Source organism: Erpetoichthys calabaricus, chromosome 6 (genome assembly GCF_900747795.2).
Source record: "Erpetoichthys calabaricus chromosome 6, fErpCal1.3, whole genome shotgun sequence".
Classification (NCBI taxonomy): Eukaryota; Metazoa; Chordata; class Cladistia; order Polypteriformes; family Polypteridae; genus Erpetoichthys; species Erpetoichthys calabaricus.
Genome location: NC_041399.2, coordinates 2,806,055 through 2,829,805, shown reverse-complemented (window position 1 = coordinate 2,829,805; position 23,751 = coordinate 2,806,055). Strand labels below are relative to the sequence as shown.

The window sequence follows — 23,751 nt, the reverse complement described above, 5'->3', positions numbered from 1 at the left end:
GAGACGAGCCCTAATGTTCTTTTTGCTTAACAGTGGTTTGCGTCTTGGAAATCTGCCATGCAGGCCGTTTTTGCCCAGTCTCTTTCTTATGGTGGAGTCGTGAACACTGACCTTAATTGAGGCAAGTGAGGCCTGCAGTTCTTTAGACGTTGTCCTGGGGTCTTTTGTGACCTCTCGGATGAGTCATCTCTGTGCTCTTGGGGTAATTTTGGTCGGCCGACCACTCCTGGGAAGGTTCACCACTGTTCCATGTTTTTGCCATTTGTGGATAATGGCTCTCACTGTGGTTCGCTGGAGTCCCAAAGCTTTAGAAATGGCTTTATAACCTTTACCAGACTGATAGATCTCAATTACTTCTGTTCTCATTTGTTCCTGAATTTCTTTGGATCTTGGCATGATGTCTAGCTTTTGAGGTGCTTTTGGTCTACTTCTCTGTGTCAGGCAGCTCCTATTTAAGTGATTTCTTGATTGAAACAGGTGTGGCAGTAATCAGGCCTGGGGGTGGCTACGGAAATTGAACTCAGGTGTGATACACCACAGTTAGGTTATTTTTTAACAAGGGGGCAATTACTTTTTCACACAGGGCCATGTAGGTTTGGATTTTTTTTCTCCCTAAATAATAAACACCATCATTTAAAAACTGCATTTTGTGTTTACTTGTGTTATATTTGACTAATGGTTAAATGTGTTTGATGATGAGAAACATTTTGTGTGACAAACATGCAAAAGAATAAGAAATCAGGAAGGGGGCAAATAGTTTTTCACACCACTGTATAAGACATCAGACATTCCGATATATAAGATGGAGCGAGATTACTGAAGGCTTTATAAACCATAAGCAGTATTTTAAAGTCAATTCTGAATGACACAGGTAACCAGTGTAGTGACATCAAAACTGGAGAAATGTGCTCAGATTTTCTTTTCCTAGTTAGGATTCTGGCAGCTCCATTATGCACTCGTTGCAATCGATTGATGTCTTTTTTTAGGTAGTCCTGAGAGGAGTGTGTTACAGTAATCTAGTCGACTGAAAACAAAAGTGTGAACTAATTTCTCAGCATCTTTCAATGATATAAGAGGTCTAACTTTTCCTATGTTTCTTAAGTGAAAAAATGCTGTCCTAGTGATCTGATTAATATGCGATTTAAAATTCAGGTCAGAGTCAACAGTTACCCCTAAATTCGTTACCTCCTTCTTGACTTTTAATCCTAATGTATCCAGTTTATTTCTAATAACCTCATTATATCCATTATTGACAATCACTAAAATTTCAGTTTTCTCTTTATTTAGCTTGAGAAAATTACTACTCATCCATTCAGAAACACAACTAAGACATTGTGTTAGTGAAACAACAGGGTCGGGGTCATCAGGTGCAATTGATAAATACAGCTTTGTGTCATCAGCATAGCTGTGGTAGCTCATGTTATGCTCAGAGATAACCTGACCTAACGGAAGCATGTAAATCGAAAACAGCAGCGGACTCGGGATAGAGCGTTGTGGAACACCATATAAAATATCATGTGTCTTTGAAGTATAATTACCACAACTAACAAAGAATTTTCTACCTGCCAGGTAGGATTCAGAGTTCGCTTGCAGTACCGATTTATTAGCGCGAAACCGAGAGAGACTGACTGGGCTGCAGGGCCCTCCTCACTCACGCGTCTGCCTCGGGGCGTAACCTTAACTCCACTTAGTTAGCGAACGAGAGAACTACTTAACAGATTTAGATCTTTTTTTTTTTCTAGAATTTGCTTGAACATTCTGGTTGATTTTGCGACTTCTCTCATTGCGCTAAGAATCAGAGTTCGTTTGCAGGAGTGATATATTCACGCTAATCCGAGACAGAGGTTGCGGGCAGAGGGGAGCGGGAAGAGTGACGTCAGGAGTAGAGAGCTGAGCAGGACCTCCTCACTGTCCTGTTTCACTAATATGCAGCTTCCAGATGGCTAGTATATTTTATATATATATATACATTCACTAGCTGTGTAAGCCTATAATGTAAAAAGCCTGCGCTCCTAGAAACTACTGAAATCATCAGAAAAAAAACTGAAATGGCGAGTCTGTGGTTTCGTTTTGCCGATGTGCTCGCCCCCCTTGTCTATCAGTGGCTAAGCAAGTTTGTCTTTCCTCGGTGGAATCACTTTGGCGATGGAGTCTCTTTCTTTCAGCTTCATGCTGTAGCCTCGTCCTTCTTTCTTCTTCCGGCTTGTTAACTTGGGGCCACCTTGCCAGCTCTTTGAGTTTCATGCTATAGCCTTGCATTTCCGGGCCGGACAAACAAACAGACACACTTCCACACGTAGACGTTTATATAGAAGATAGAGATGTTACTGAACTGGCCCAAAATACAGCATAAGGCTGTATCTGAGGATAGGGATCTGCACTGGCAATAGGAAGGTTGCCGGTTCGAATTCCATAAATGCCAATAGGGACTCTGCTCTGTTGGGCCCTTGAGCAAGGAAGGCCCTTAACCTGCAATTGCTGAGCGCTTTGAGTAGTGAGAAAAGCGCTATCTAAATGCAAAGAAGTATTATACAAATCCACCAATCACACAAGCCACTCTTCTACGGCAAACAACCATTAAAAGTAGCCCAGCTGCACTGGAAAATCATGGATCTGAGTGGAAGGGAAAATCTATTTAAAAATTGCTCTTAAAAAATGTTTTTTTGTTTGTTTAAATGCTTAAAATCCGCTTTGCCCACTTCTGCCCTTCTAACACCTGAGCACCAGTTTGCCTGAGGCCACTAATTACATAAACCTGCAGCAGATTTGGCAGGACCCTCTTCCTTGAGATCAGAGTACATTATAATGAATTATACATAACAATGTATTCAAATCTATTAAAAACTATTATTAATTATACTATTACCTACTGTATATTAAAAAATTATTAAACTATTAAAAAATCTATTTAAAAAAACTGCTCAGGGTGTTAGCTTTGTCCTCCTCCCCTTCTAGCACCTTGAGTCCACTAATCCTACTTCAGATTTGGCAGGACCCCCTTCCTCAAGATTGAGGTACATTATAATGAGTTATAAATTAAAAATGAATTAAAATAAAAACTATTAAAAATAATTAAACTGTAATAAAACCTATGAAAAAAGTTACTCCGGGTGTTAGCTTTGTCTACTTCTGCCCTTCTAGCACCAGTTTGCTTGAGTCCATTAATGATATATTCCTAATTCAGATTTGGCAGGACCCCCTTCCTCAAGATTAGGGTACATTATAATGAATGACACCTAAATGGTAATACTGGAGACCCCAGTGGGGTTAAGGACTGCATCACGGACTGAATCAGGGATTAAAGCAGCAGCCGCCACCGCAAATCCAGGGTTTGAAACCCGAGCCTGACCGGCGAGGGCACATGGCCTGATGAGCCAGCTGTGTCCCAGCCATGGCTGCGTTTCTGTTCATGTGGTCACTGGTCTCCGAATACTCGGCAGGAAGTACACGGCCAGCCGGAGTCCCATCTCATCTGCCGCTCTTCTTTGTTGTTGCTCTAGGGAAGCAGTAACCACAAAAACAAGAATAAAAACTGGCTGCCAGGCAACTCTAAAGTATTCTGTGCTTAACTAATCTCATTTCTCCAAAATCTCAGTCCAGGTTGTAAACCAGTGCCGTGAAAAAGGATTCAACCCTCTTCCTGATTTTTGCTTATTCGTAACACATAATTGTTTCTGATCTTCAAACAAAAGAAGCATAACTGAGTGAATACAAAACAATCATTTCATTTATTGAAGGAAAAAAGTTCACCGACACCCACATCTGACAAAGACCTTTTGGTGTTCTGTTTCAAAAAATTTTGAAACAGCCGAAATAGTTTGTTTTGATGACAGGTGCCACCGGACCGCCATTTCAGAGCAATTGTGTCTGGGGATTCTACGATGACAGTACCCAGAATTACCAGGGAGGTGTGACGTGTGACGCCACCAGGGCAAACCGTATAAAGCAGGGGGTCTTCAGCTCCAATCCTGGAGGACTACAGTGACTGCAGGTCTTCATTCAGACCCTTTAATTAATTAGTGACCAGTTTTTGATGCTGATTAATTCCGCTTGCCTTCATTTTAATGGACTTCCTTTAACTAGCAGCCAAACAATAACGACATACAAAACTCACCGACCAGCTAACCCAGGGATGACGAACTCCGGGCCTGGAGGGCTGCAGTGGCTGCAGCTTTTCATTCTCACCCTTTTCCTAATCAGTTTTCACTGCTAATTAACTTCTTTTCCCTTCATTTTAATAGCCCCCTGTTTTTAAGGATTCAGTCCTCTGAATTGACTCGTTTCTTCATTAAATGACAGCCAAACAGAAAGGAGACGTGAAACGAGCCAACAGATGACCAGCTAAACTGGAATGTCAAACTCCAACCAATTTCACTCCAACCGGTTTCTTAATGAGACGCCGATTCTTACTGTTAATTAAACCCGTTATTTAATTCCATGGCCTGTTGCTGCTCTCATTTTGCCACAGCAGACATTTCCCAAACTGTTCATTTTTCTGTTTTTTTCTAAGAACGCCATCAAAATGTTTTGGTGACCTTACTGAGACCATCACCTTTCTTTATTTTCAGATATTGTGAGATGGGGACGGGTGAGCTGGTCACGTGGCAGCGTGTTTGGGGTCTCATTAATGTTTGGCTGCTAATTAAGGAAAAAGAAACAACGAAGGGGTCCAAGTCAAGTTAATTAAAACGAAGGCAAAAGAAGTTAATTTGAAGAGGAGGGTTAGAATGAAAACCTGCAGCCACTGCGGCCCTCCAGGCCCAGAGTTTGACACCCGTGAGCTAATCTGTGTCCATCTGAATGGATGAGGATTCATTTCCTCAAACTAAATAAGGAGAAAACGGAAATCTTAGTGATTGGCAATAATGGGATATAACGAGGGTATTAGAAATAAACTTGATGCATTAGGATTAAAAGTCAAGACAGAGGTAAAGAATTTAGGAGTAACTATTGACTCAGACCTGAAAGTTAAATCAGATTTTAATCAGATTACCAGGACAGCATTTTTTCACTTAAGAAATATAACAAAAGTTAGATGCCTTATAACTTGGCAAGATGCTGAAAAATGAGTTGACACTTTTGCTTTCAGTCGGATGGATTACTATAACGCACTCCTCTCAGGACCACCAAAGAAAGACATCAATAAGTTACAACGAGTGCAGAATGGAGCTGCTAGAATCTTAACTTGGAAGAGAAAATCCGAGCACATCACCCCAGTCTGAGCGTCACTACACTGGTTACCGGTGCCATTAAGAATTGACTTTAAAATCCTGCAGATGGTTTACAAAGCCTTCAATCATCTGCTCCATCCTCTATCTCAGAATGATTCTCACCTTACACTCCAAATCGTAACCTTAGATCTTCAAATGAGGGTCTGCTTAGAATTCCAAGAGAAGTGGTGAGGCGGCCTTCTGCTGTTATGCACCTCAAATCTAAAACACAAGTTTACTGATAGAAATTCGCCAGGCTAATACAGCGGAGCACTTTAAAACGCTGATAAAAACTATTATTGTAACATGGCTTTCTCATGGCTTCATTTAGTTTAATCCTGATATTCTGTATATGTATTTAAATATCATTTTTTTTGTGGCTCCGCAATCCATACTAACCCCTACTTTCTCTGCTGTTCCTTTTTCTGGTTTTCTGTTGATGCGATCTGTGCCCTCACCACCTGATCAAAGAAACCGTGATGTCCCTCCATTGATGGATTAAACGCCTGAAGTCCACATGACCGTCATCATCAAATTCTTCCACATGAAGCCTGAAAACCCTGAGGACTGATTGAGATCATTGATGTTAGGTATAGGCACAGTTAAAGATGTTGCATTGGGTGTGACGAGGATGGACAGGATTAGAAATGAAGACATTAGAGGGTCAGCTCACGTTGGACAGTTGGGACACAAAGTCAGAGAGACGAGATTATGTGGGTGTGGACATGTGCAGAGGAGAGATACTGGGGATATAACCTCTTTCAGGATAATTTTACTTTAATATTTGGGTTCTAAATTTAGTTGCTCAGTATATTGGGAGAAGGGTACTAAGGACAGAGCTGCCAGGCAAGAGGAGAAGAGGAAGGCCTAACAGGAGGTTTATGGTTCTGAGACTAGGGATCTGCACTGGCAATCAGAAGGTTGCCGGTTCGAATCCCGTAAAATGCCAAAAGGGACTCTGTTCTGTTGGGCCCTTGAACAAGGCCCTTAACCTGCAATTGCTGAGTGCTGTGAGTAGTGAGAAAAGCGCTATATAAATGCAAAGAATTATTATCTATACTAATTAATAAAAGGCAAAGCCCTCACTGACTGACTCACTCATTACTAATTCTCCAACTTCCCGTGTAGGTGGAATGCTGAAATTTGGCAGGCTCATTCCTTACAGCTTACTTACAAAAGTTAGGCAGGTTTCATTTGAATTCTACGTGTAATGGTCATAACTGGAACCTGTTTTTTGTCCATATACTGTAATGGAGGAGGCGGAGTCACGTATCGCGTCATCACGCCTCCTACGTAATCACGTGAAGTGAAAACAAGGAAGAGGTTTACAGCACGAGTCAAACGCGGGAACGAAGGTAAATGACGTTAATTGTTGAGTGTCTTTTAATACTTTGTAAGCATAGATATTAACAGATGTGTTTTGGGAACGTGTGCATTTACGGGGTGATTTCTCAGGCTTAAAGCTCGAAGTGATCACTCGAGTGAAGGCAGCTTCACAAAAAAAACAGATCCTTAACAAACCGTTATTGGTATATTTTCCCTCAATTTTAAAAGGTTTTCTTTTCTTCTTAATAAAAATTTAAAAGCAGAACTTCGCCGGTGCGAACCGCGGGGATTTGAGCGACTGACGCATACAGACATATTCATGAGTGCAAATACTTCGGAAAGAAAGCACAGTGTAAACCTAAAGTTTAAATTAAGTTCATAGACATACAAAAGGTTGCCATTGATTTCAGGCAAGATTGCTTTTCTCCTGTACAACTATACGTTGCATTCTCAAGAGTGTGCTTGCACGCCTTGGTCATATTACAACCGGAGTGCTGAACTGACAACGTGATATACAAACAGAGCAATCATAAAAACAGGATTAAATAAAAAGGCTGCTTTCGTTGGCAAAGCAACGAAAAAGGAAGACATTATATGACGTTCGTTTATAAAACAGCGGAGAGGCTGTGTGAAGTCAGCTTCACAAAAAAACAGATCCTTAACAAATTGTTATTGGTATATTTTCACTCAGTTTAAAAAGGTTTTCTTCTTAATAAAAATTTAAAAGCAGTACTTCGCCGCTACAAAGCACGTAGATAGATAGATAGATAGATAGATAGATAGATAGATAGATGATGGACGGACGGACGGACGGACGGACGGACGGGGCGGGTGGGCAACTTAAACGTGTGCATTTACGGGGTGATTTCTCAGGCTTAAAAGCTCGCCTTTTATTAAAAAAGTAAATGCAAACTGTTTTCATTCTGAAGGGCACAAACCACGTTGGATTTTGTAATGATAGTTGATTAGTAAGGTCTATTAAGGGATACTTACAGAATGATTAGTAATGCCTGTGAATGCCGATGCAAGTAGGAGAATGGGCGCGAACTAAAGAACGATTAGTAACTTGTACAGTAAACGTCTCTAAAGTCTGTCTATTAAAAAGTTATTATATCTTTCAATCCTGTGTATTGATTAAACTACGAACCTAACAAGATCACTACATGGTGTCAGAAGTGGCGGATTGGAAGAGGAATGTGAAGAAGAGGTTCAGCTTTTGAACAAGTCTCGTGTCTGTGAGTAACCCGAAAACGTGGTCAGAAAGCGCTAAGACGTTCTAGCAAAAGAGAAAAAAAAATATGGAAGGATTACAGCCCCCACCAAATCTCCAGTTAAAGGGAAATGTAGCTGAAAAATTGGAAAAGGTTTAAACAGAGATTCAAGTTGTATCTTGCTGCGATTGAAGCAGATAGGAAAAGTGAAAAAATGAAAGCGTCTATGCTTCTACATGTAATTGGCGAAGAGGCGCTAGAGGTGTATAACAATTTTCAGTTTGAAGAAGATGGAGACAATATGAAATTGAACAAAATAGTTGAAAAATTCTAAGCGTATTGCAACCCAAAGCACAATGTGACGTTTGAGCGGCACAAGTTTTTTACATGTTTCCAGAAAAGCGGCGAAACAATAGACCAGTATGTGACGGAATTGCATAATAGGAGCCGTTCTAAGAAGAAACCGTCGAGACATCAAAGGACCAATAACCTCTAATCAGAACACTAACACCAGCGAAATAAATATTAACGAGAAAACAAGTATAAATCAGGAAAGAACATCTCAACTGCAAACACAATTAACCAGAAGATCAAAACGTCAAGTAAAACCACCAGAACGACTCACTGAGACGTGTTGAGGATTAAAGGAACATTTTCAATTAAGAAATGCTGAATTCCTTTAACAGTTGTGCTTTTTATACATAGTTTGAATGCTGGATGTATGCCTGAAATGTTCTGGATAGTTCAGTTGTTTGAAGTGATAAAGTTTATCAAAATAGCATTTGAAGTGTATAACATTACTAAGCTTATAAGTACTGCCTTACTTCTCATTAAGAAAGGAAGATGTAATGATACTTGATTTAAACGATTCCATGTCTTGGTGTGTTTGCGTAGCTTACTGTCAATATCTTTACACCTGTTTTTAAGACTTATTGACTGAAACGGGCTTTCACGAAAAAAGTTAGGGCTTTGCTACAGGATACACCCTCCACAAGTTAAGGAAGTAAAAATAAAGGTATATATTTCTGTTTTATTTAAACCTTTTAAGTTCGTATGCATAGCCCCATTTGGCTGTTTTAGTTTTTTTTTTTTTTTCTTTCTTCAGTAATATTTAATCTCCTTAAAGAAAAAGAACATATGCATTTTACTTTTTTTGTATCTCTTTAGTAATATTTTAGTGTAAAAGAATAGCCAGTATTTAAACCTTTTATGTTACTTTATAAAGTTATTTTACACAATGTTGAAAAATTAATAAGAAAGCTACATATTTTGTCAGCTGCTGCTTTAATTTTCAATGAAATGAAAAAAGCTCTCCAAGAGAAAACCTCAATGAAGAAGAAACAGTTTGCACTATCTAAAAAGGAGAAACCCTCATTTATAAAGGTTTGCTGCAGATGACTTAACTGAAAATAAATGAATAGTTCCTATGTGTATAATACATATTTATCTATTTTACTTATGCCTTTATTCCAGCAACTTGCAACATCTGAGGTACAATTTGTTACATTACTTTTGTTTTTTGCAGCACAGGCAGGTGAAGTGACTTCCTCAGGGTCACACAGTGGTGTCAGTACCAGGATTTGAACTGACAAGCTCTGGGTTTACTGAAATATTACTGAACAAAGAAAAAAAACAAAAACGGGCAAATGGGGCTATGCATACAAATGTCCATCCATCCATTATCCAACCCGCTATATCCTAAATACAGGAGCTAATCCCTGCCAACACAGGGCACAAGGCAGGAAACAAACCCCGGGCAAGGAGCCAGCCCACCGCAGGGCGCACACACCCACACACACCCACACACCAGGGACAATTTAGAATCGCCAATGCACCTAACCTGCATGTCTTTGGACTGTGGGAGGAAACCGGAGTACCCGGAGGAAACCCAGACAGACACGGGGAGAACATTCAAACTCCACGCAGGGAAGCGAACCCGGGTCTCCTAACTGGCACCTTTCACTGCGCCACCATGCCGCCCGCATACAAACTTAAAAGGTTTAAATAAAACAGAAATATATACCTTTATTTTTACTTCCTTAACTTGTGGAGGGTGTATCCTGTAGCAAAGCCCTAAGTTTTTTCATGAAAGCCCCTTTAGGTCAATAAGCCTTAAAAACAGGTGTAAAGCTAAACTTGCAGCACCGCTATTCAATTACACTTGCCTAACGCCTCTCCTAAGGGGACATACTGTGGGATCTGGGCATCAGTCGAAGCACCAATCACAGGCCCGATTAGAAAGCGGGAAGCTGTGATTTGTTGTCTCCCTCCCATGTAACAATCACAGCCCGTGTTACAACGCACTATGTATGTATGTGTATATGTATATATGTATATGTGTGTGTGTATGTATGTGTATATATATATATATATGTATATATATGTGGATGTGTATATGTATATGTATATGTATATATATATGTATATGTAGATATGTGTATGTGTAGATATGTATATATATGTATATGTATATATATATATATATATATGTGTTTACATAACCTCTTTAACACACTACTTCTCCGCTGCGAAGCGCGGGTATTTTGCTAGTCTCTTATATATATTTCTCTTGTGGTTCGTCCTGATTCCACTTCAAAACCGCTTCTGCCCACACGCAGCCAACACGGCATTTCTTGATTCCTATTCATTGTCTTCCATGTCATGCACTATACTGGCCTGCTGAGCGTAATCCATCCAACAAGTACTCGAGGTGCTGCCACAATGGTAAAGTAGCTTTACCACCTTTGCGGGAGCCACCTGTGTCTTTACAACAGCTTCTTACACAGCGAACATCAGAAGCTAAAAATTATCGTGAACACTTTTAAGAATACAACTCTTCTCTAGCGTTTGCTTCCATGGGTGAACAGATAACTCAACCTCCAGACCATACTGTTTTAAAATACATGGGCAAATTTATCACCAAATCTCTCCACTATACGCTAACACTTCTACCTCTCCAGGATATGGACAGTTGTATGTTTCTGACACAGCGCAAGCTACTGATACAATGCCCCGACATTGCAGCGATTTTCGTCGGAGAAGATGGCGAACCGCCTGCCGAAAGGTACATTTGCATCTATCCCATAGGCAACTCCTGTAAACAGATTTCCACGCTCAATATGAATTGCAATCCTATGTTTTACTCACTTTTTTTCCCTTACGGAGACATTGGCTGGCACAAAGATTTACAACATGTTCCTAATAAAAGAACTGCCAAGCGAATAAGGCTTACTCAATGCCAGTTTTACGCGTACAGATTAGCAATGAGGAACACACTTAGTATTTTGCACTCAAGTGGCAAACTATTCCAATAGTACATTGTAGATGCGTATGTTAAAACAGAGGGCACGCGTCTCAACTATCTCAGATTACATCAACAAGATCTGCGCGTGGAACAATACAATGTTTGAATTCAGACGCACTGCAAGCAAACGCTGAAAATAACAACGTACGTGTAGGCAAAATGATCGTATTACCGTCCACATTTCCAAGAAGTCCAAGATACATGCAATAAAACTATCAGGATGCCATGGCCATAGTATGTAAAATGCGGAAAGCCCGATTTATTTATCACTTTCACATGTAATCCTACTTGGCCGGAAATTCTACATGCACACTGCGTCTTTCAAGAAGTATTTATTTCTACTTGATTTCTGTTTTCCTTTCTCACCGTTTGCTGTTCCTATTCTTACACCGCCGTATGGTACAGCCGGCATTGGCTACTTATTATTATTATTATTATGGATGTGGTGAGTGGGGACATGCAGGTGATGGGGGTGACAGAGCAAGATGACGAGGACAGAAAGATATGAAAGAAGATGATCCACTGTGGTGACCCCTAATGGGAGCAGCCGAAAGAAGAAGATGTTAGGTAGAATGTCTAGTGGGGGCTGGTCAGGTGGTCTCGTGGCCTCCAAACCCCTGCAGATCCTCCTGGCCATCGGACCTTACTTTATTCTTTGTTACTTAGTATTGCCTAATTTTATTTTTATACTGTATTTTTTTTTTCTTTATAAACTTCTCTTTCTTCATCCTCACTCCTGATGGCCTTAGCCTTGGCTCCTGATACACTACAACAACAACACTTATTTCTGGAGCACATTTTCATACAAATGATGGAGCTCAAAATGCTTCACATGATGAAGAAACAGAAAAAAGACAAAATAAATAAGAATTAAAATTAGGGAGCACTCATCAACAAAGAATAAAAGTAAGGTCCGATGGCCAAGGAGGACAGAAAACACTAAAAAAAAAACTCCAGACGGCTGGAGAAAAAAAAAAAAAAATCTGCAGGGGGTCCGAGGCCACAAGACCACCCAGCCCGCCCCCCTCTAGGCATTCTACCTCACATCAATGACCTCAATCAGTCCTCATTTGTATTCAGGGCTCTCATGAACTTGATTATGACGGTCATGTGGACTTCTAGCCTTTAGTCCATCACGGTTCTCTGATCAGGTGGTGGTGGCACAGATCACCACCACAAAAACCAGAAAAAGAACAGAAGAGAAAGTAGGGGTTAGTACAGATTTTGGAGCCACCAGGAATAATAATGATAATTAATTGAATATACAGAGCATCAGGATAAAGTTAAGATGAAGTTATGAGAAAGCCACATTAAAGTAATGTGTTTTCAGCCGTGTTTTAAAGTGGTCCACCGTATCAGCCTGGTGAAATCCTATTGGCAAGCTATTCCAAATTTGAGGTACATAAGAGCAGAAGGCCGCCCGCCTCACCACTTCTTTTAAGTTTATCTCTTGGAATTCTAAGCAGATCCTCATTTGAAGATCTAAGGTTACGATTAGAAGTGTAAGATGTCAGACATTCTGAAATATAAGATGGCGTGAGATTACTGAAGGCTTTGTAAACCATCAGCAGTATTTTAAAGTCAATTCTAAAAGACACAGGTAACCAGTGTAGTGACATCAAAACAACATGATGGCCTCACCTGTTTCACATCACCTTGTTATTCCAGCTTGTCCTAATCGACCGCGTCCCGTCTGTGTGTGAAGAACAGTAAAAGTACATTTACAAATCACTGCGTTTTTTGCTTTTATTAGCATTTCCCATGCTGTATCATTTTTATGGCTACTATGAATAATGGAAAAACACTTTGGTTGTATTAAAAGGCCGGGTGCAGGATTTGAATCGAGTTCAGTGGATTTGTGAGGTAGCCACACTAAGCAGGACTTCACTCTACCACACCACACCACATCAACTCCTCCTCCGGCCTCCTTAGGAACAGCTGGTAAGTGTTATCCCGAGGGGGCCACTGAATAAATCACTGTGCTCTTAAAACTACGGGCCATAAACCAAGTGGGACTGGGGTACCGAGGCAAAGCCCCCCTCTCACAAATAAACAACAAAAGGCTGCCTATTTTGTAACTCCGTGAAAAATAAAATTCTCCCTGGTAAAAACAGGCACCTGGCTTGAGCTTCAAACACACAGAGGGGCATTCAGACCGCAGCTCAAGGAGCTCTTCATCCAAGGCTGTTAACATGGCTGCCAAGGACAGCCTGTAATACCTGTTCACATTTTATAAGCAAATGCATACATCAAAGGTCTCTCTTTGTTTCTTAAAAATGTTTTCAGTGTGTAAAGATGTAAATACGCACCCAAGTGCATTCTAAAACCTGGGACATGAGGGCCTGAGGTCTGTCCTGGCAGCACTGGCCGTAACTGTGGATGAGGGCGCCAGTCCGTCGGCATGTCTGCTCACACACAGTGCCAGGACAGAGCTGCCAACTCACCAAACAAACACACATAACTTTGGGGAGACTGGAGCACAGATACAGGGGGCATATGAAGACTCCACAAACTGACACGCGCGACAAACTGCTGCACGGTCGTGCGCAAAAGTAAGTACACCCCATGGAGACTGTAGACGTCTTCCACGTACCGTATGTGAACAGACAAACAGCAGGCCTTCACGCTAGCAGGGCCGACAGATAAAGGGGATACACGTGAATAAAAAGTACAAGGAACATTCGCCTTTCCAATCACTTAGGACAGGGGTTCTCAAAGTCGGTCCTGGGGACCCCCTGTGGCTACAGGTTTTTGAGCTTGGAAACTCAACCCTATAGGGGCCCTTGGTCACCGCCAGGGGGTGCCCGATGCCTGGAAAGCCCTGGTCCTCAGTACTTCTGCCACACCTGGAAGTGCTTGGGGGAGACGACCAGGGACACGGAGGGAGGCGGCCCCTTTTATAATCACCCGAAGTGCTTCCAGGTGCGCAGCCGGTAATTCCACCACACTGGGGAGTGCTGGCAGAGGTTAATCAGGAGGCACCTGGAGCACGTCCGGGTGATTATAAAAGGGGCCGCCTCCCTCCGTTGAGTGGCTGGAATCGGGAGAGGAGATGGACAGAGCTTGGTGGAGAGGAGTGGAGGCGGTGAAGAAAGCATTTGGAAAGGCCTGGACTTTGGGGGAGTACTGGGGTTGTGTGTTTTTCACTTGTAAATAAACGTGTGTTGGGTCTATTAACAATGTCTGCCTATCTGTGTCTGGGCCGTGTTCCACAATATATATTAGCCATCCCCATGACTTCGCCCGCATATTAGTGAAACAGGACAGTGAGGAGGCCCCGCCCAGCTCTCTACTCTTGACATCACATTTCCCGCTCCCCTCGGCCCCCCGCAGCCTCTGTCTCAGATTAGCGTGAATATAAATCGCTTCTGCAAGCGAACTCTGATTCTTAGTGCAATGAGAGAAGTCGCAAAATCAACCAGAATGTTCAACTAAATTATATAAAAAAAAAAAGATCTAAATCCGTGAAGTTGTTCTCTCGTTCGCTAACTAAGCGGAGTTAAGGTTACGCCCCGAGGCAGATGCGTGAATGAGGTTGGCCCGACAGCCCCCCGATGAGTCTCTCTCGGATTTGCCCTAATAAATTGGTACCTCAAGCGAACTCTGGTACTTAGCGCAACGAGAGAAGTCACAAAATCATCCGCAGTGTTCCAGCAAATTATATAAAAAAACCCGATCTAAATCCGTGAAATCATTCTCTCATGAAAAGCGGACAGACAGACAAACGGGTCTAAAAAACTATAAGAAATTTCGCGCTTGGACACAAAAATTTTTAAAACTGTTTCTTAGTGAGCACCTATGGGCCAAGGGAAACCTACACTCCAAATTTCAAGTCCCAAGTCCTCATAGTTTGGGAGATTTTATGATGAGTGAGTCAGTGGTATTTGGCTTTTATATAGACATATATATATACAGTGGTGTGAAAAACTATTTGCCCCCTTCCTGATTTCTTATTCTTTTGCATGTTTGTCACACAAAATGTTTCTGATCATCAAACACATTTAACCATTAGTCAAATATAACACAAGTAAACACAAAATGCAGTTTGTAAATGGTGGTTTTTATTATTTAGGGAGAAAAAAAAATCCAAACCTACATGGCCCTGTGTGAAAAAGTAATTGCCCCCTGAACCTAATAACTGGTTGGGCCACCCTTAGCAGCAATAACTGCAATCAAGCGTTTGCGATAACTTGCAATGAGTCTTTTACAGCGCTCTGGAGGAATTTTGGCCCACTCATCTTTGCAAAATTGTTGTAATTCAGCTTTATTTGAGGGTTTTCTAGCATGAACCGCCTTTTTAAGGTCATGCCATAGCATCTCAATTGGATTCAGGTCAGGACTTTGACTAGGCCACTCCAAAGTCTTCATTTTGTTTTTCTTCAGCCATTCAGAGGTGGATTTGCTGGTGTGTTTTGGGTCATTGTCCTGTTGCAGCGCCCAAGATCGCTTCAGCTTGAGTTGACAAACAGATGGCCAGAGATTCTCCTTCAGGATTTTTTGGTAGACAGTAGAATTCATGGTTCCATCTATCACAGCAAGCCTTCCAGGTCCTGAAGCAGCAAAACAACCCCAGACCATCACACTACCACCACCATATTTTACTGTTGGTATGATGTTCTTTTTCTGAAATGCTGTGTTCCTTTTACGCCAGATGTAACGGGACATTTGCCTTCCAAAAAGTTCAACTTTTGACTCATCAGTCCACAAGGTATTTTCCCAAAAGTCTTGGCAATCATTGAGATGTTTCTTAGCAAAATTGAGACGAGCCCTAATGTTCTTTTTGCTTAACAGCGGTTTGCGTCTTGGAAATCTGCCATGCAGGCCGTTTTTGTCCAGTCTCTTTCTTATGGTGGAGTCGTGAACACTGACCTTAATTGAGGCAAGTGAGGCCTGCAGTTCTTTAGACGTTGTCCTGGGGTCTTTTGTGACCTCTCGGATGAGTCGTCTCTGCGCTCTTGGGGTAATTTTGGTCGGCCGGCCACTCCTGGGAAGGTTCACCACTGTTCCATGTTTTTGCCATTTGTGGATAATGGCTCTCACTGTGGTTCGCTGGAGTCCCAAAGCTTTAGAAATGGCTTTATAACCTTTACCAGACTGATAGATCTCAATTACTTCTGTTCTCATTTGTTCCTGAATTTCTTTGGATCTTGGCATGATGTCTAGCTTTTGAGGTGCTTTTGGTCTACTTCTCTGTGTCAGGCAGCTCCTATTTAAGTGATTTCTTGATTGAAACAGGTGTGGCAGTAATCAGGCCTGGGGGTGGCTACGGAAATTGAACTCAGGTGTGATACACCACAGTTAGGTTATTTTTTAACAAGGGGGCAATTACTTTTTCACACAGGGCCATGTAGGTTTGGATTTTTTTTTTCCCTAAATAATAAACACCATCATTTAAAAACTGCATTTTGTGTTTACTTGTGTTATATTTGACTAATGGTTAAATGTGTTTGATGATCAGAAACATTTTGTGTGACAAACATGCAAAAGAATAAGAAATCAGGAAGGGGGCAAATAGTTTTTCACACCACTGTATGTGTATATATATATATGTGTATATTAATGATATATATATATATAATATTAGTAAATTAAAAAAAAGAAATATATATATATATATATATATATATATATATATATATCTATATCATAATGGCTAACATGGTACAACACCATAGTACTACAAAATATTTGTGTGAAATTTACCTTTCACAAGTTTCCAATGGTGTCCCTGTGTTCTTGATGAACTCAATTTAAAGTCACCGTCTCGATCCACTGGACTAATTCCCTTCATCATTTTAAACACTTCAGTGAGGATTCCTCTTCATCTTCTTTTTCTTAAACTGTAAAGGCTCAGCTCTTTTAATATTCACTCATAACTCATCCCCTGTAGCCCAGAATCAGCCTCGTCGCTCTTCTCTGGACCTTCTCTAGTGCTGTTATGTCCTTTTTGTAGCCTGGAGACCAAAACTGCACACAGGACTCCAGATGAGGAGATGAGGCCTCACCAGTGTGTTATAAAGCTTCAGCAGAACCTCCTGTGACTTGTACTCCACACATCAAGGCGCTATATAACCTGACATTCTGTTAGCCTTCTTAATGGCTTCTGAACACTGTCTGGACGTTCATCATGTCGAGTTCACTATGACTCCTAAATCCTTCTCATAAGGTGGACTCTCAATTTTCAGACCGCCTATTGTGTATTCAAACCTAACATTTTTACTTCCTACGTGTAATTCTTTACATTTACTGACATTAAATATCATCATCCATAAATAAGACAAAGTCTGTCTGCTGTCCAAGTCCTTCTGATTCTTGATTATCTGCCAAAAGTGGAATTAAAAAAGCCAAGACGGACCATGAGAGGAGCACAGAGTCCCACCTGTCCAGCCACAATACACAGGAGGTGTGGCAGGGAATACAAAACACCACAAACTACAGAGGCTGCTCCAGCCCTGCTCCCACCCTCACCGGGATCCTGCACTACTCCATTCACTGTAAAGGAGCATGATGTCAGACGGGTGCTCCTGGCAGTGAACCCCAAGAAGGCTGCCGGCCCAGATGGAGTACCTGGTAGGGTGCTCAGAGCGTGTGCCCACCAGCTCACCCTTATCTTCACCAAAATCTTCAACCTCTCCCTAGCCCAGGCAGTCATTCCGTCCTGCCTAAAATCAGCCACAATCATACCAGTGCTGAAGAAGTCTCCCATCACCAGCCTAAATGATTATCTCCCTGTGGCCCTCACTCTGGTAATCATGAAGTGCTTCGAGAGACTGGTCCTCCAGCACATCAAGGACTATCTCCCCCAAGACTTCGATCCCTAGACGACGCCATCGCTGTAGCTCTCCACTCTGTGCTGAGCCATCCGGAGCAGCAGCAGAGCTACGTCCGGATGCTCTTTGTGGATTACAGCTCAGCTTTTAATACAATCATTCCTGACATTCTTATCACCAAACTGGTCACTCTTGGCCTCCCCCCTCTCACATGTGTCTAGATAAAAGACTTTCTTACCAACCGGCTCCAGACTGTGAGACTCGGCCCCCACCATTCCTCCCTTCGCACACTGAACACCGGTACCCCACAAGGCTGTGTGCTGAGCCCCCTCCTGTACTATCTCTACATCCACAACAACAACCTCATCGTCAAGTTTGCTGACGACACCACAGTGGCAGCTTACAGAGAGGAGGTCCTGAAGTTGGCAGCCTGGTGTTCAAAGAACAATCTGGCTCTGAACACCAGAAAAACCAAGGAGATCATTGTCGACTTCAGGAGGCACAGCACCGACTTAGCCCCCATTTACATCAATGGCGAGTGTGTGGAGAGGGTCCATACCTTCCGGTTATCTCCGCTGACATCTCCTGGACAGACGACATCACAGCAGTCATCAAGAAGGCTCAGCAGCGGTTACACTTCCTGAGGGTCTTCAGAAAGCACAACCTGGACTCCAACCTGCTACTGACCTTCTGCCGCTCATCCATCGAGAGCCTGCTGACGTACTGTATCACCGTATGGTACAGCAGCTGCACCATGGTAGACAGGGAGAGGCTTCAGCGAGTAGTAAAGGCAGCACAGAAGATCATCGGCTGCCCTCTCCCCTCCTTAATGGACACTCTCACCTCCCGCTGCCTCAGCAGAGCAAAAAACATCATCAAGGACAGCTGCCACCCTGGCTCTGATCTGTTTGACACGTTGCCCTCAGGGAGGCGCTACAGAGGCATCACAATAAGGACAAACAGACTCAACAACAGTTTTTTCCCAAAAGCCATAACCATTCTAATCTCACACATGCACTGACTACACAGTCTAACCCCCCAACCCCTGGACTTCCTTCTATCCATCAACTGTGCAATATCCAATATCTAAATGGTACTGATAATAACTGTGCAGTATCTGTATACTGTACAATATCATTACTCTCAGGGTCCAACATCCACTACTCACTGCACGTGATCATCATTATTGTGCAATATTTCAATTATGTGCAATAACCCAATAGTGCAATAGTTATTATTCTTTCCATATGTATATAGTGTCACAGAACTTTTTTGCAACTTCTTTACAACTTTTTGTACCATTTGTTTATTTACTTGTTGTGTTCAACATATATGTCTGCACTGGAGGAGCTGCTTTTAATCTCATTGTACATGTATGTAGTGACAATAAAAGGCATTCTATTCTGTTCAATCCACCTATCTTGGTATCATCTGCACACATAACCAACTTGCCATTTATATTCCTATTTAAATCATTTCTATCTATTAAAAATATCAGCAGCGGCCCCCACACTGCCCCCTGCTGGTCACCACTCTTAACATCAGCCAGTTCTGATGAGGTTCCTCTCACCATCACCCTCTGCTTCCTGTGCCTGAGCCAATTCTGCACCCATCTACAGACATCACCCTGAACTGACACTTCTTCTAGTCTGATGCCCAACCTTATCAAATGTTTGATGCGGGTTTTGACCTCAGAGCATTGGATCCACGAGGCTGTGAAGATGCGTGATGTTAATGGTGTTACATAAAACTGAAGGCTGGTCTATAGACCGACGGACTGTCAGTGTCCATGTGACTACATAATGCCCCAAAAAACTTGGGATTCCTTAATATAGCAATGAAGAAGCAAGGAAGGAAATTTATGAAGAGCAGGGGTAGCTATGAATGGCATGACATGACCTGCTCAAAGGTGGCCATTTTGTGGACAACTTTGTGTCACCATATCAAAAGCTGAACAGTGGAGAAGGAAAACAGGGATAACAAGAGCTGACGTACAAGCCAGTGTGCTAAAACGACAGGACGGCTCTCAGACTAGACGGTGAATTCCTGCAAGTGGGATTTCACTGGGAAGGCGCAGTGAGCCTCTGATTAAAACCCCTCAGTAGAAACTTCTCCGTTTTTCTGATGTCCAATTTTAAAAAATACCCCTGAAACAAACCTGCTCATTTCCTATTGATCACTGCAGAGCTCTACAGGAGCTGGAGGCTTTCTTCTCATTAATGCACTCAAAGAGGGACACGGTCACTCACTCACGCATTGTCGCTAACAATGGACGTTTGATCCAACGTGTTTGAGCTGCAGAGGAAAACAGTGGAGCAGCGTGTGGGGTTTATGTGCAGACCGCAGACTTGCAGGGACCAGGCCAGGGACTGAACAAAGGTCCCTGCAGTGACAGTGAAATTGGAGCAAGCTCACAAACGGGTCTGTTTGATTGGGTACCCTGACAATCCCACGAACCTTTGCTAAATTTGAAGTGTCCTTCTGGACCTTTCTGTGCTGTCGTAACATATGTAGGACTAGGGGTAGTGGCAAAGGGTACAGCTGCCACCTCACAGACCCAGGATTGTAGGTTCAGATCCTGTACGCAGTTATGGGTGTGAGGCCTGCATGTTCTCCTCATGTTAATGCATGGAGGTCAAGTTGAGTGATCATTTTAAACTGGCCCCAGTGTACACGTGTGTGTGAAAAAGTTGGCCCCATGACGGACAGGCGGGCCGTTTTCAACTTTGGGCCCACTTACTGCTGCCAGGATGGGCTCCAGCTCTCTGTGATCACAATGTGGATTAACCTCCTTAGTGTTAGACCCGAGTGTCACTTGGGCAACCGTACAGACGTGTCTTGCGTAAGTGTTAGATTACTCAGGCTGTAAAAGTGCCAACAAGCGTTAGGGTTAGGGTTAGGGTGGAGTGGTGGTTCTGAGGCTAAGGATCTGTGCTGGTATCCAGAAGGTTGCCGGTTCGAATCCCTGTCACTGCCAAAAGAGATCCTACTCTGCTGGGCCCTTGAGCAAGACCCTAATTGCCTAATTGCCCCAGGGGTGCTGTACAATGGCTGACCCTTCGCTCTGATCCCAAGGGGTATGCGAAAACTAACAAATTCCTAATACAAGAAATTGTATAAGGCAAAATAAAGAACAAAAAAAAAAGCATTAGTGCCAAGTGTTGCTTGGGCACCTGTATAGATGTGTCTCACGTAAGTGTCAGACCTGAGGATTACTCGGGCTGTAAAAGTGCCAACAGTATTAGACAGGCACGCCTTCTCCTATCCCAATAATTACATCTCGTAAGAATTGTTTTTCAGCAGCCCAGGCACTGCCCGCTCTTAAGAGTGATACGAGCAGTGATGGCAAAGTGAAACTGAAACGGACGATGAAATCAAAAGTGACGCTCGTGTCAGTCTCACACATGTGACGTGTGTAATCCGCGTTACAATTGTCCAGACTGTGACGTTAACTCAAGTAGCACTGAAAAAACTGCTTATGGCAGTTCTTATTGAGACCGGGCGTGTGCTACTATTAGTGCAGACTGGAGAGACTGGCATACAGTCCGTGAAACACGGAAGTGAAAATGGATGCTACTGGACTACTGCACCACAGAGTAAGTGGGTCCACTTTCGATTTTATTTCCTCTAGAAGATTGACGTATTTGGCAGCTATTGTACAGTATAATAATAGTGAACTTTTTTTTTGTTGTTTTTCATTTTTGATCTTCCTAGACCCCCCCCCCCCCCCCCCCCAAAAACAGAATATCTCACAAAATAATTTTTCCCATAAAAACAGAAAATCCAGGGCCAAAAGGGTTAAGTTTGAAACTTGTCATTTTGAACATTCTACTAGAGAAGGCAAGGGCCACCAGTACAGAATCAAATATCAAAAATATGATCATATTCAGGATCAGAAACCCCAAAAGAGCATAACATGACACTCCACATGCATTTATTAGCGAGTTTTCAAAGAAGTAACTTTGACCCCTCGTATTCCATTAGAGAGAGGACACCCTGGGGTGAGTTGACGCACAGCTTCAAGTTCTTCTGATCATTTCTGCCTTCATCATAAGGATGGAGTGTGGCAGGAATACCTGACAAAGTCGGCTATAAAGCAGCCCAGAAGGTAAAGGGGCCGTGGTGACAGCACTTGGACGAGCACTTTGATCGGCTGCTGAAGCCCCCTTGGGGTCTCGGATTGGACCCTGGACTTGGTGTTGTCTTGTAGACAGCCAGAAGAATATTGTGGCATATGGGTTACCTCTGACCAGAGGTCAGGCAGCATACATGAAGACCAGAGGGGCAGCATCAACAATCAGGACACGAGATACTCCTGGGCAGTCCTGCAATCACAGCACCTGCTTAAGATCTACTCACTGATGTTCAAGGTGCATCAGCCTGGGGATGAGCCACCACCAGTATGAACCACAATTTACCATATAACTGAGCATCTTCAGAGCCAGCTGCAGAGGACACCAGAGAATGACGAGCCTGACAAAGTCACAAATTAATTCCAACTACTGCAGCAACAACAAGGAGTCCTTTTAAGAACTGCGAGCCACCGAAGAAAGCCACATAAAGAGCTTAGAGTCCGCACGACACACAGTATTACAGAATGACAGAAGTGGAGGACTGAGACAACTAAAGCAGCAAATCACTGACTTGTACTTGGGTTCGTGTAAACACCCCCATCGCACAACAAACGAGTAAAGGGGACCTCAGTGCACAGCTCAAAACATTCTGATGACAGGCAGCCGCTTTGCAGCAACTCCGTTGCCAGGGAGTTTAAATAAAGTTCAGCTCATTTGAATCGATAAAGTGGAGGACTTTAATTAAGTAGCGGGGTACCTCTGACATTAAGACTGACTTAGAACTGGTAACAAGAATAAGTCCGTTAATTAAAACAAAACAAAAAAAACAAAAAAGTCACAAAAAGTTCCACTTGCCATTCAGAGCGTAGTGCATCCCTCCGATGCCGCTGTACAGCTCTAGCACCCTGAGTGGCGCCATGGCTTCAGCTCCGTCCATGTTGTGCGCTCCCCACGGCCGCTCACCACTCCTACCAAAGAGTTCCGCCGTCTCAAAGGTTCCGCTTCGCACATGCGCTTTCTGCATATTATCCGTCTGGCTCTCGCATTGCCGTTAAGTAGGACGGGCTGCGTATCTTCGTATGTGCCACGGATCTGGAAAGTGAGAATGGTTTGTAAGGGCATTTAAGGATAAAAATGGCAAATCAGTTCAATAAAGTCTTTACCAGAATACAAAGAGGACGACACGAAAACGAGGCGCACTTTGGCATGAAAAGATGCTGCACGTCTTACAGCTCAATGGCTTCTGAATCTGATCGTTCGCTTTGATTTAAAAAGCCAAGGAAAAGAATGGAAGCTGATTTATAAATCCTACCACTTTATTTCCACTTTATTTCTTTTTAACATTTTAGAAAGAGTTGATGTGTTGTGGGATCTAATGCAGAAGATCTATGAGCAGGAGAGAATACTGGAGGATGGATTGTACCCATTTATAGGGAGAAGGGTGTCATAAACACCATAAAAGGTGTAGTTTCATCCAACTTTCTCCTGTAAGGAGAAGGGTGGCATTAAGGACTGTTGAGAAATGCACAGAGGGTGAAAGCTGATGTCACACACAGTGAAAATTCTGAAAGGGTTATATGGAGAAGTTTTAGGGAAGAGACCACCATAGAGGAGGAGCAGTTTGGTTTTGTGCCAGGGAGAGGATCAACTGATGCCGTCTTTGCATTTGGACCGCTGATAGAAAAGCATTGAGAAAAAACAGAAAGAAACGTGGTGTTGATTAAATTGGTGAAGGCTTATGATGGGGTGCCATGTCAAGAGGTCTGGAGGTGCATGAGAGAGAAAGGAGGGCTGGAGAAGTGGATAGTCCAGGATATGTATGAGAAAGTGGGGAAATGGACAATACCCCAGTTCAAG

The 23,751-nt window shown here is 42.6% G+C and overlaps 1 protein-coding gene across 1 annotated transcript in view; it reads right to left on the bottom strand.

Moving 5' to 3' along the window:
- Positions 1-22,938, bottom strand: part of trdmt1 (tRNA aspartic acid methyltransferase 1) — a 127,354-nt gene extending 104,416 nt beyond the window's left edge. The window contains exon 1 of the mRNA XM_028803363.2: positions 22,750-22,938. Within this exon, the coding sequence (XP_028659196.2) occupies positions 22,750-22,918 (169 nt within the window). The 5' untranslated portion in view covers positions 22,919-22,938. The remainder of the gene's footprint in view (positions 1-22,749) is intronic.
- Between the last annotated feature and the right edge of the window lie 813 nt (positions 22,939-23,751).